The sequence below is a fragment of the Gobio gobio genome (genome assembly GCF_949357685.1).
Source record: "Gobio gobio genome assembly, chromosome: 6".
In the NCBI taxonomy this organism is placed as follows: Eukaryota; Metazoa; Chordata; class Actinopteri; order Cypriniformes; family Gobionidae; genus Gobio; species Gobio gobio.
Window position 1 is genome coordinate 53,649,365 of NC_137102.1, and position 11,904 is coordinate 53,661,268.

Below are 11,904 nucleotides of genomic sequence, written 5' to 3' on the forward strand. Positions count from 1 at the left end.
GTGTCCGTGTTACTTTTAAGTACCAAGTAATATTAATTAACATGTCCTTACTAGGGTTAGAGTAGGATTAGGCTGAGGGTTAGTAGCATGTAATTATGCATAATTTATTGATATTACTACAGTAAGTAAATGTAACATATGTAACAAGGACACAAAAAAAGTGTTACACATAAATCTATAGTAAGCACATGTAGCTAAATAACACTGCTGCTAAGTACAATGTAACTACGTCACCTTAAAATAATGTAACCCTGTTAAATAAATGAGCCATATAACGTTAATCAATAACTATAGTAATGAGCTGCACGATACAATGAAGGAATGTGCCGTTACTGCATATTATGGAGAATATTAGTTAAACACAAACTATTAGTTCATTTCCAAATTAAAGATTTCAAACTTTTGTGCTGGTACAATTATGTTGCCTATTTTTAAATCACTGCAATTTCCCAATACTGATATATATATATACACATATATATATATATATATATATATATATATATATATATATATATATATATATAGCTGTCAAGCTCCAAAATGGACAAAAAGACTATAATACATTTTGTTAATATTTTTTTGGGGAATAATAGAACAAACTTTAAATCACTACTTTTATATGGTGATTCTTTTTTTCTTATTTTTGGAACTTAACGGCAACTGATAAGCAAACTCCTTTTACTGTTTAATAAAAATAATCAGTAATACTTTACTTAAAGCCATCATGTATAATGCATTATATTTTTTCATAAATATTTTAAAAATGCATTGTAATATTTGCAGATTCATTGGTACATCAGAAATGGGTTTAATGCACTATCCTTTCTAAAGGTGTGTTTCATGAATAGATATGCATTATAAAATATAATTTTTAGTTACAATTATTAATATAATACAATGCATTATATATAAAGTCTTTAAGTAAGGTGTTAACAAAAGAATCTATGCATTTCATTATTTTGATATTATTTCACACTCCAGTTGTCGGTCTCTACACCCCTATATCCCACAATTCCATATGGAACATTTGGGAAAAGACGGAGTAAAAATCTCATAGTGGCTCACTTTGTCAGCATGCAGTCAGGACAGGTTCAGGCCCGAGCGCCTTCACTGAGCTGTTGAATGCGGTCCGACAGCTCCAGACAGTGTAAGATCCGGCTCCTCTCGGCCTGGAGCTCCGCGGCAGAGACGTCCCCCTGCAGCTTCCGGCCGAACAGCACCAGATCCTGCATGAACAGCCCCACTGGCTCCCGCTGACCGGCAGGCAGCTCTGTGATAGTGGCGTCCTGGAACTGAAGGTCTATGTGTTTGGCTCTGCCCAGTCCTGGACCTCGTTCTTCAATCCAAGTAAGAGGTCTGCGCCAGGAGGAACTTTAATTAATTTGTGATTTTTGCATGTCAGATGATAAAACAGGTGGGGGAAAAAAAGCCATTTTGAACTCTTTGACTTGGGTCAGTAAGGTTGGGTCAACCGTTTAGTAACACCCTAGCAACCGCTTAGAACACAATACAATACAAGCACCACCCATAAAACTATACAACTCTACTATACTTGAGAAAGAAAGAAGCCCCTCTCTGAGGTGAGTGTGCTCACTTGTGTTGTTGGGTCAGTAGGTGGGCCGTCATCTTCATGTATTTGTTCTCTTTCTCCTCCTCCAGAGACGCTGCAGTAACCGTGAGCTCCCCGAAAAGATCAACCAACCAGGTCAGTCTGGCAATGCCGCTGAACGCCGGGAACCCAAAATTTGGCTTCAGGGGTCCACCTGAGAAGAAACATGACTGTCACTCAAAACCCTAGTGGAAACCTTTGAAAAGAGGATGACCTGAGTGCTATTATACCTGTGAAGTGCAGTGTTCCCTTCTCCAGTGTTTTCCCACAGATGTCTTTTTTCAGCTGTTTAAAGTCAGGAGTGAGGAGTTCAATATGTTCTTCATGAAGCACCAGGCCTGGAGATACCATATAGAAGTCAAAACATTCAAAGGGTTAGTTTAGCCAAAAAAGAAAATAACCCCATAAATGTTGCTCAACCTCAAGCCATCCTAGGTGGATATGACTTTATTCTTTTAGCCAAACATAATTGGAGTTATATTAAAAAATATCCTTCTAAGCTTTTATTATCTAACCTCTTCTAAGCTTTATTATGGGAGTGAATGGTAACAGAGTTTGAAGCCCAAAAAGTGCGTCACACGGCTCCAGGGGATAATAAAGGCCTTCTGAAGCGAAGCATTGCGTTTTTGTAAGAAAAATATCCATATTTAAAACTTTATAAACTATAATCACTGGCTTCCGATAACAGCCGCATGTAGCATGACGCATTGACAAACACAGAAGCGCAGAGGACAGAGCAAAATAAAACACCGGCCATGAATAAGTAGAGTCAAAAACGAGAAGTTTTAAAGAGAAATGTCTTTGTTATGACGGATGGATGTGCTTCAAAAACTAAGGTACCATTCACTCCCATTATAAAGCTTTTTTTTTATAAAGGAAGAGCCAGGCTATTTTTTAATATAACTCTGATTGTGTTTGGCTGAAAAAAAAAAAGTCATATACACCAAGGATGACTTAAGGGTGAGTAGATTGTGAGATATTTTTCATTTTTGGGTGAACTAACCCTATAAGTATGATGCAGAAAAATATTACTTAGCTACACAAATAATGACAAACGTTCTGCTATTTCAAATATTTACTCAAGGAGACCGAAAACATGCATCCTCAGACAGCAGCTCACCCTTCTGTTGAGCCAGGTTCCACAGATCCACTGCAGACGTGTAGCTGAGGGTCATGGGATACTCAACGCACACATGCTTCCCCGCCTCCAGGAACTGCCTGAGATTGAGCAGATCAGGGGAGAGACCATCATGTTTAACTAAGGGCATTTCTGCCATGTGAGAGGGGTCAGAAGAGATTATGGATACGGAGGAATGAATCTGTGTGATACCTGATGTTCTCTTCATGGCTGGTGTTTTCCGTGCATATAATCGCCACATGGATGTCAGCTCTGCTCAACGCCTCGGTCATCGTGATCTGCTTCACACCCTGCTGATCGTCAAGAGTCCTCCTGCTCATACACAAAACTACTGATTGTATATATCCCTCATTTCCATGATGCACACAGAGAAGAACAAATAAATTCATGTATACATAAATAAAAACATGACTTTTTAACTTCAAAAGTAATACAAAAATTAATTCAGGGAGTTTTTTTGTCTACTTATTTATTTAACCCTCTGGAGCTCTTCGGTCATTTCTGACCAGAAATTGGTTTTGAAATTTTAAAAATCACTGCTTCATCAGAATGATATGAAACTTGGTGACTTTTCTAGCATTAGGTATGTAAACACACAAAAAAAGCAAATGAGGGCATGATTCGAGCATGCTAAGTGGTCATAAAAAAATACTCCCACTTGTGCTCTTCGGTCAAAAATGTCCACCATAGGAAATTAATGGGAAATCTGCAAAAACACAAATTCACAGAAAAAAAAATCTATATTTCTAACAACAACAACAAAATATCTAAAACTTTATAATAAATAGTCTTTGAGATTTTTTAAATATATATTCAAATCCATCAACAACAAAAAAAAATTCATTACATGTGTTCAAAAGAGAACTATGTTTTTAAATTGACCAATTTAAGTTTGTGGATGTATCTTTCACGCTCTTGGCAGGCAGGGTGGACATATAATTACTTGACATGTTTAATCTTAGAGATTTCTTAAAGGGGCTATATGCGTTTTTCTGAAATTTAAACTCGCGACTGACACCTGTGGCCAAAAAACAGAACTGCTCTTATTTTCTGCTCGCTCTCGCAGCGGTGGTGACGTCACATCCGCAGACAGCGCGGGAAAAGACGACCCGCCAGAAAATAGGAAAAATAGGATACAGGCTTATAGGTGCACCCACTGTGAGCGGACAAGGTGTCAGTATGCTCATCAGGAGATGTTTGAGTCATAAATGGTAAAATAAAAAGGCTATTGTTACGTTTATTTTGGGGAAAAAGTTGCATATAGCCCCTTTAAGTTATTCAAGCCTGCCGGCTGTGTATGGACGTTGTTTTGTGCCGCTATTTTGTATGGAAGTCTATGGGAAGTCTAGTTTATTTTCCCCTAAAAAGGGGCGTTGACGAAATTAACAGTTAAGTTCCTGGATGTGCCGGTGGTCCGTATAGCGCGGCAGGTGGATAAGACAGTCTGTGATTGGTTCCCGCAAAAGTGTAACAGAAGCAGTAGAAATGAATGTACAGGTTTACAGGTTTTCAAATCGCCGGCAGATCAGACAAAGTTACTTTCTTTCGACCACTTTTAATCCTGCGTGTATCTACCCGTAATAATTAAGTGCAACCAAGGCAAAAAGTTAGTCTGGAGCCCTGGCACACCAAGCACTGCAAAATAAATGTTTGCTATATGGTATGACATGTCTACTGAGTCAACAGAGAGCTTATCTTGTGTTATATGGGGTCAAACAAAACAAATTAGGGATGCACGATATATCGGCAACATATCGTTATCGGCCGATAAATGATTATTTTTGATGTTATCGTTATCGGTCCAATAAGAAAATTTGACCAATATAGTCAAGCCGATAGATAATGTATTATTTCCTTCAGCTGAGACGGACGCGCTGTCCACCATGATGGGTTTGAATTGCTCTAAATATGTTTGGAATCACTTCGAAAAGGAAAATACAGTTATGTGCAACATGTGCAGCGCAAGTCTTCTCTATAATCTACATAAAATGATAATGAGAATAGAATAGGCTGTAAAAGAGCGTTGTGTTTCAGCGCGTTTGTTGAGGGAAGAGCGCGCCCACGGAGTTACACCTTCATGACGAGCACAGTCAAGTTCGCTTGTGCATTCACAGCCTTTTGTGCCATTGTAAGTTGTAATATTATATTTATTATTATTCTGTGTATGTAATATCATATAGGATGCGTTTGGTTGAGTTAATAAACGATGCAGTAAAGCACTTCATTGTACCGGTCTTTAGCTTCAGCGCGCGCCCACGGAGTTACACCTTCATGACGAGCACAGTCAAGTTTGCTTGTGCATTCACAGCCTTTTGTGCCATTGTAAGTTGTAATATTATATTTATTATTTTGTGTATATAATCCCATATAGGATGCGTTTGGTTGAGTTAATTAACGATGCAGTAAAGCACTTCATTGTACCGGCGCGCGCATTTCAAACAGAAATGCACAGCATTAATAACTACTGGGACTGTCCTATACATAACACTGCAATGAGAATATTTCTGTTATAAAATGTAGTGAATTCTCTGGGTTTAGTTGTTTTTCAGCGCGCTGTTGTGGGAAGCGTCAACAACGCATTCTGACCAGCACAGTCAAGTTCGCTTGTGCATTCGCATCATTTTAAGCATATGTAAGTCGTAATATTACGTTTTTGTAGTATAAACATCTGATTAAAGTCATATAGGATGTGTTTCGTTAAGTCAATAACCCGCAGTGCTTCACTGTACCGGTGATCATCTTAAGTTTCAGCACGCTCTCAAACAGGGGAAGAGCATCCACAGGAGTTATAACCCTTCACCTATGCGTGATTTTGTGCTAATATAAGTTGTAATATTATATTTATTTTGTATAGGTAGGCTTGTTTGAGATGCGCCTCGCCTTGCCTGATATTCAGCCGAGACTAGGCGGCTGCAGTGAGGGGAGGAGTGAAAAAAGTGCAGGCAAGCCGGACAGTTCTCTCTTCTCGTAGTGGATCAGACACCTGCGAGATCAAAGGCGGATATCGCGGGATTCACACTCGTGCGCTTTGTTGCTGATAAACTGGATGTAATTTAAGTTCTGTTACTTTTATATGAAAATAAATATTATGAACAAGACACCCAAAGTTTTTGTTATTTATTTCCATTCGAAAGACGTGTTTATCAATCATTTTTACTTTAATTAGGCCTACATACATGTTTGTATATATATATATATTTTTATAAATATGACAACAATCCCATAACCCACAGAGAGATCGCCTTTGTTAGAGAGTTTGGGAATATTCACACATAAAAACATGATATCAGAGTTTTAAAATCAAACATTTTGAAAAAGAACCATACATCACGGTTGTTTAAACCAATAAGCATTAAGCTGTGTCGTCAGCAAGTCGTTTCCCATCATGCTTTTGCTCCGCGCAGTCGGTGGAGAGCAGCTGCGCTCGACTGCAAAATCCGACACATCCGCCTTTCGCTCGCGAGAGTTTTTTGACATACGTCGGCATGACATCAGAGCAAGGCGGACCGCCCTCGGACACTTTTCTAACCGGCATGCATCTCGCGCTGATCACCGGTGATCGGTTCTGCGCAGATTTCGCTCATCTCAAACAAGCCTAATATCTGATTGTTCTCATATATGATGCGTTTAGTTGTTAATTAAACTTCTAAGCGCTTCAGTTTATGGTTGTTCGTTCATTCTCTCCAGCTTCAGCGCGCTCTCAAACAGCAACATTATTCCTAATAGACTAGACTAATATTACAGATGTATACTATTACTGTAATATTAAACTTTTTTTTTTTTTCAAAAACACAGAAGCATTATTTTTTATAATTAGCACTTTTATTTTTCTCGGATCATTTCCATCAACAATATGGTTTGATTAAAACCATTTCTTTATCGTCTGTGCGGAGGTTATTTCATGCACTTGCATTCTGATTCTTTATTATGCAGCCTAAGTAATGCGGTTCAATTACTTTTTTGCATTATTTAGGTATATTATTTTTATTTTTTAGACAATATAATTTTTGGTAACATTTTACAAATAAGGTCTCATTTTATTAATGCATTAACTATCATGAACAAACAGAGAGCAATAACCTTTGTTTCTTTTAGTAATAAAATGTTTGTGTTTTGTAACAGTCCATTCACAGTTCATACCTAATGTTAAAAGACACAACTTTGGGTCTGAATATGTTGAGATTAACATGAACTAAAATTAATAAATCCTGTTGAAGTATTGTTCATTCATTGTTGGTTAACTAATACTAACAAAAATTAAACCTTATTGTAAAGTGTTAAAAAAAAAATTTGGCCATAGGAGTGTAAAATTAATTTGAAAAGGTAAGGAATCTCACACTGGTTCAAATAGGCTACTGTAGTGTATAGGTTTGATTTATGTTGAAGTGTTTGGGACATGGCTTTTAATGGTGAGCCTTTTGTTTTTGTAATCAGGCTCTCAGAGTTTATTAAAATTTGTATTTAGATTTATCGGCCAATATATCGGTTATCGGCTTTCAAATATTAAGAATTATCGGTTATCGGTATCGGCCAAAATGTTCATATCGGTGCATCCCTAAAACAAATCATGCAATGTGTGTGATTTAATGTGTGTGACAAATCACGGGTCTGCATGAATGTCTGGATGATGCACTGACCTGGACACAAAGCCTTTGATGCTGAGCTTCTCTGCAGCGCTGGACGATAGAGGAGTGAGTAAATCTCTCATTCGCACACTTCCTGCAATGCCTACACCAACAACCACTGATCCCAACATGATTCCTGCAGGAACACAACATGCACAGGCAGAACATCAGCATTAACTACGAGTGTAACAAGTGTGTTTATAGTAGATCAAAATATAAATGAGTTTGTTCTGAACTTGATTTAGATTCTGCACGATGAAGAATCAATTCAAATGCAACAACTCTGGAAAAGGTTCAACAAGAATGGAGTGGATCGGTCCACATCTACACTGACCTTTAAAGCCAAGAAACTGGTTTGAGAAGAGCGTTTGCATAAGTTTTTGGTGTGTCTACATGTGTGTTTGTCTGATAACGGCTTGTTTAAGCTGTAACCAGAGATTGAGTCGCACTTCATTTACAAAAAAAAAATTACTTTAGAATTGACTTGGACTCCCAATTGACTCTTGTGAGTAACTTTTTCTGAATATTGCATAAGGGAAAACAGATCCTGGTTATAGTAGTTACCCATTTATTTATTAATGGAGAAAACATTTCCTATTACCTGGAACTTCAAACATTTTTGCCTAGTCATTCATGTCCAACTCAGTATATAATAAATTAACTTTTAAAATGCATGCTATTCAAATAAAATGATCTTTTTATTTCATGATAAATATCACAAGCTTTCATTTAAATATGTTTGAGGGTGTTTCTTAACTTCAGCACTTTTATGTGATCAATAGAATTAACATTTAAAGAGCTTGGCGTGATGTAATGGCAGCAGTATTGAAGACATTAATTTATATTGAAAAGTTACAAACTATAAACATAAATACCAAATGAAAATAGGATTTTTTGGAAGGTTTATATTATTTTAATTTTCAAATGATTAGAAAAATAATCTCACACACAAAGACACATAGGGTGAATTCAGGGTGATTTGGACACTTTGTCCAAGTCATCTCAATGGCAAATAGTGTCCAAATAACCCTGAATTCACCCTATATTTCATTTGAGTTTAATTGTCATGTAACAGGATTAATAAAACTAAGCAGCAGCATTCGGGAAACTACTGACAACAGGAATTTGGCTATTAAAATGCTGCCAATACACGTCTACTTTCTCAAATGCTCGAAAATATATATTGATATAATGGAAAGAAATATGCTTATTAAAACGCTTGTTCATTAAATCACCCGAGACGTCACATTAACGAAACACATCTGCAACGCGCTCAAGAACGCGCAAATGAGAGATTACACAACGAATAATGTTAATTATTCTACATGCGTATGTACAAGAGCAAGACATAAATGTCCTCACCTCTAAATATTCTCAAAGAGCCTTCGGTGTGAATCTCTAGAGCACCTGAAGCGAAATAATAAGAGGCATGAATGACATTCTACTGTGACTCAGGAAAGAACTTTCATAACTCTTTTTTCGTAACCGCGCGTGCGTCTGACGTCACGCCCTCCAGCCGCACGTGTTCCTGTTGTCGTCGACAAATAGGCTACAGATAATAAACAATCAGACTATATTAAAAATCAAGAGTTAATAACATTTACTTTATCGTTTATATGGCAACAATCGCGTAATTGAATGTTTACTATGCGTTTAGTCAGATTATATATACATCAATGTTTGAATAAAGTTTTTTCAAAAAACAAACATGGCCGCGTCCATAGCGCACTGCTTTTAGTGTCTTATAAAAATAATCCATGTGACGGTGAGTTATTGTGTTTTTTTTATTTTTATGAACGGTCCTTGAAGTCGATGCTTGAATGGACAAAATTAGGGCTCAGTTCTGTGAAATTGAGGTACATTTTTCTAAAGTATCAATCTTTAAGATGAAGGCAGATATTTCCGACACTAACAACCCACATGAAAAAATACTATAGTATATTATAGTTTATTATAGTAAAATTACTCTAGCTCTAGCAAAGCAAATACTATAATATACTACAATTTACTGTAGTATCTTTACTATAGTATGGTTCAAAAACACTATAGTATTTACTAGAGTCATTTTACTATAATATACTATAGTATTTTTTTCATGTGGCAATGTGTACTAAAATCGCACTGTTTTACGTTTTTTGGATTTTTTTTTTTAGAGAATATCCCATGCTAGGACTGTCTTTCAAGGGCATTGAAGTAATCCAAATTAATGCAAATCCATATTCCTCAATTTAGAATAGTAAAGCCCTGGAACTATGATCAGTAAGAGAATAAGTAGTGACCAAAATGACGAAAATCAAAACTATTTATATGGACAATTTAATAATGTAAATTTATACATGAATTTACATTATATACAGTTGCAAGAAAAAGTATGTGAACCGCTTGCAGAAACTGTCAAAATGTTAATAATTTTAACAAAATAAGAGAGATCATACAAAATGCATATTAATTTAGTACTGTCCTGATATTTTAAGATATTTTACATAAAAGATGTTTCCATCTAGTCCACAATACAAAATAATAGCCAAATGCAAATGTATTAAAATGACCCCGTTTAAATGTTTTTGAACCCTTGATTCTTAATACTGTGTGCCGTTCCCTGGATGATCCAGAGCTGTTTTTTGTTTTGTTTTGTGATGGTTGTTCTTGAGTGCCTTGTGTGTCCTGAGCAGTTACACCAACGTTCTTCAGAAAATCTTTCAGGTCCTGAAAATTATAACGTTTTCCAGTATCTTTTGCATATTTGAACCCTCTCCAGCAGGGACTGTATGATTTTGAGATCCATTTATTTCACACTGAGGACAATTTAGAGCAGGGGTCTCCAAACTCGGTCCTGGAGGGCCACTGTCCTGCAGAGTTTAGTTCCAACCCTGATAAAACACACCTGAACCTGCAAATCAGTGTCTTACACTGATTCGCTGGTCCAGGTGTGTTTATTTGGGGTTGGAACTAAACTCTGCAGGACAGTGTCAGTGGCCCTCCAGGACCGAGTTTGGAGACCCCTGCTTTAGAGACTCAAACTATTAAAAAGGTTTAAACATTCACTGATACTCCAGAAGGAAACACTTCTTATGCATTATAAGATGCTTTGAAATTGAAGATCACAGTAAATTGTACATAAATTGTCTTCCGGGAAACATGTAAATATCTTCTGTTGCTTCCGAAGGGCAGTACTAAATAAAAAAAAAATATTTAAACAACAAAATAAGAAAAATGTGGACATCTTCATCCTGTTCAAAAGTTTTCACCCCCGACTCTTAATGCATCGTGTTTCTTAAACCTGTATGTTATATTTATATGATCACTGTCAGCTAAATTTGTGTCATTGCTGCTGTTGTATAGAGTTTTCCTGCAGGCAGTAGAGATCTACTCCAGCTGAAGTGAGGATGAGTCGATCGACCGGCCTCCTGCAGCAGATGGCCATATTCATCACTGTAGTGACCGGCGGCGGCTGCGCTATGATGTATTACCTCATGCAGAGTAAGTCATTGTTAATTAATATCTTGTGTTATCTGTTAAAAATCTTTTAAACACTTGTGTCCTGTTTCTTTCAGAGAATTTTGCAAAAGCCGAGTACTACCGTCAGGCCGTTGAACGACTGAACAATAATTCCACAGCCATGGCCAGTCTGGGTGCTCCTCCTCTAAAGATCCACAACATCCATTTATCTGACCGGCACAACCGCATGGACCACAGCAGCGCTCAGGTCAGCAGCTCTCACCTGAGAAATACCCATCGGTCAGCAATATTTTAATCACTGTATAAATAATTTTCAGCTGAAGATCCCAGTTACCGGGTCAAGGACTGGAGGTTACCTCTACACAACGTCCACCAGAGACACGCTCATGAACAGGTACCATCTTTTCCCAGAATAGAGACATTCCTCTGAAGCCTTCAGAGCCGAACTGTGTCTGCATGGCTTTGAAAAGTAACCTTGTGTATGATAGAATCATCTTAACCTCTTTTGTCACTAGATGGGACCTCCAGCAAGTGTTCCTGAGGCTGAGGGAAGGAGAAATTATCGAGATTTTCAACAAGACAGAATCTGGAGAGTAACTTCACACAGAAGCATTGCATCAATGTTGAACACAAACAACAGAGTCCCTGTACAACAGATGATTGACAGCATGTTTTTTACTATGGCATTTTCATATATTTGCCTTATTGAAGTGTTAATATATATTTATTTGGCATGTATGGAAGCTGTGTCCTATGACGCACTTTATTATGGGGCAGCTTAAAGAAATTGTGATTTATTTAGTAATTTTTTTGCTGGTTTATGTGCTTCATTAAAGATGGATGATGATGTCATACACTATAATTTTATCATCTTTACAGTATACACTGATCATGACGTGAAGTGAATAACACTGATTATCTCTTCATCACGGCACCTGTTAGTGGGTGGGATATATTAGGCAGCAAGTGAACATTTTGTCCTCAAAGTTGATGTGTTAGAAGCAGGAAAAATGGGCAAGGGTAAGGATTTGAGTGAGTTTGACAAGGGCCAAATTGTGATGGCTAGACGA

General features: G+C 37.2%; 2 protein-coding genes across 3 annotated transcripts; one reads left to right on the forward strand and one right to left on the reverse strand.

Moving 5' to 3' along the window:
• Positions 1–584: 584 nt before the first annotated feature.
• blvra (biliverdin reductase A) lies at positions 585–8,874 on the reverse strand. Its single transcript, XM_079820610.1, has 7 exons — positions 8,738–8,874; positions 7,388–7,511; positions 2,943–3,062; positions 2,733–2,830; positions 1,843–1,950; positions 1,598–1,766; positions 585–1,359 (listed from the first exon to the last, which is right to left on the reverse strand). Exons 2-7 carry the CDS (start codon positions 7,504–7,506, stop codon positions 1,095–1,097), a joined length of 879 nt encoding a protein of 292 aa, XP_079676736.1. The 5' UTR covers positions 7,507–7,511; positions 8,738–8,874; the 3' UTR covers positions 585–1,094.
• On the forward strand, positions 7,859–11,686 carry coa1 (cytochrome C oxidase assembly factor 1). Of its 2 annotated transcripts, none has more exons than XM_079820612.1 (5): positions 7,859–7,880; positions 10,718–10,855; positions 10,930–11,081; positions 11,152–11,228; positions 11,350–11,686. In XM_079820612.1, the coding sequence occupies exons 2-5, from the start codon at positions 10,762–10,764 to the stop codon at positions 11,429–11,431; spliced, it is 405 nt and encodes a 134-aa protein (XP_079676738.1). In that variant the 5' UTR covers positions 7,859–7,880; positions 10,718–10,761; the 3' UTR covers positions 11,432–11,686. The 2 variants fall into 2 exon arrangements, with proteins under 2 accessions (XP_079676738.1, XP_079676737.1); XM_079820611.1 differs by lacking the exon at positions 7,859–7,880 and adding an exon at positions 8,865–9,140.
• Positions 11,687–11,904: the final 218 nt, after the last annotated feature.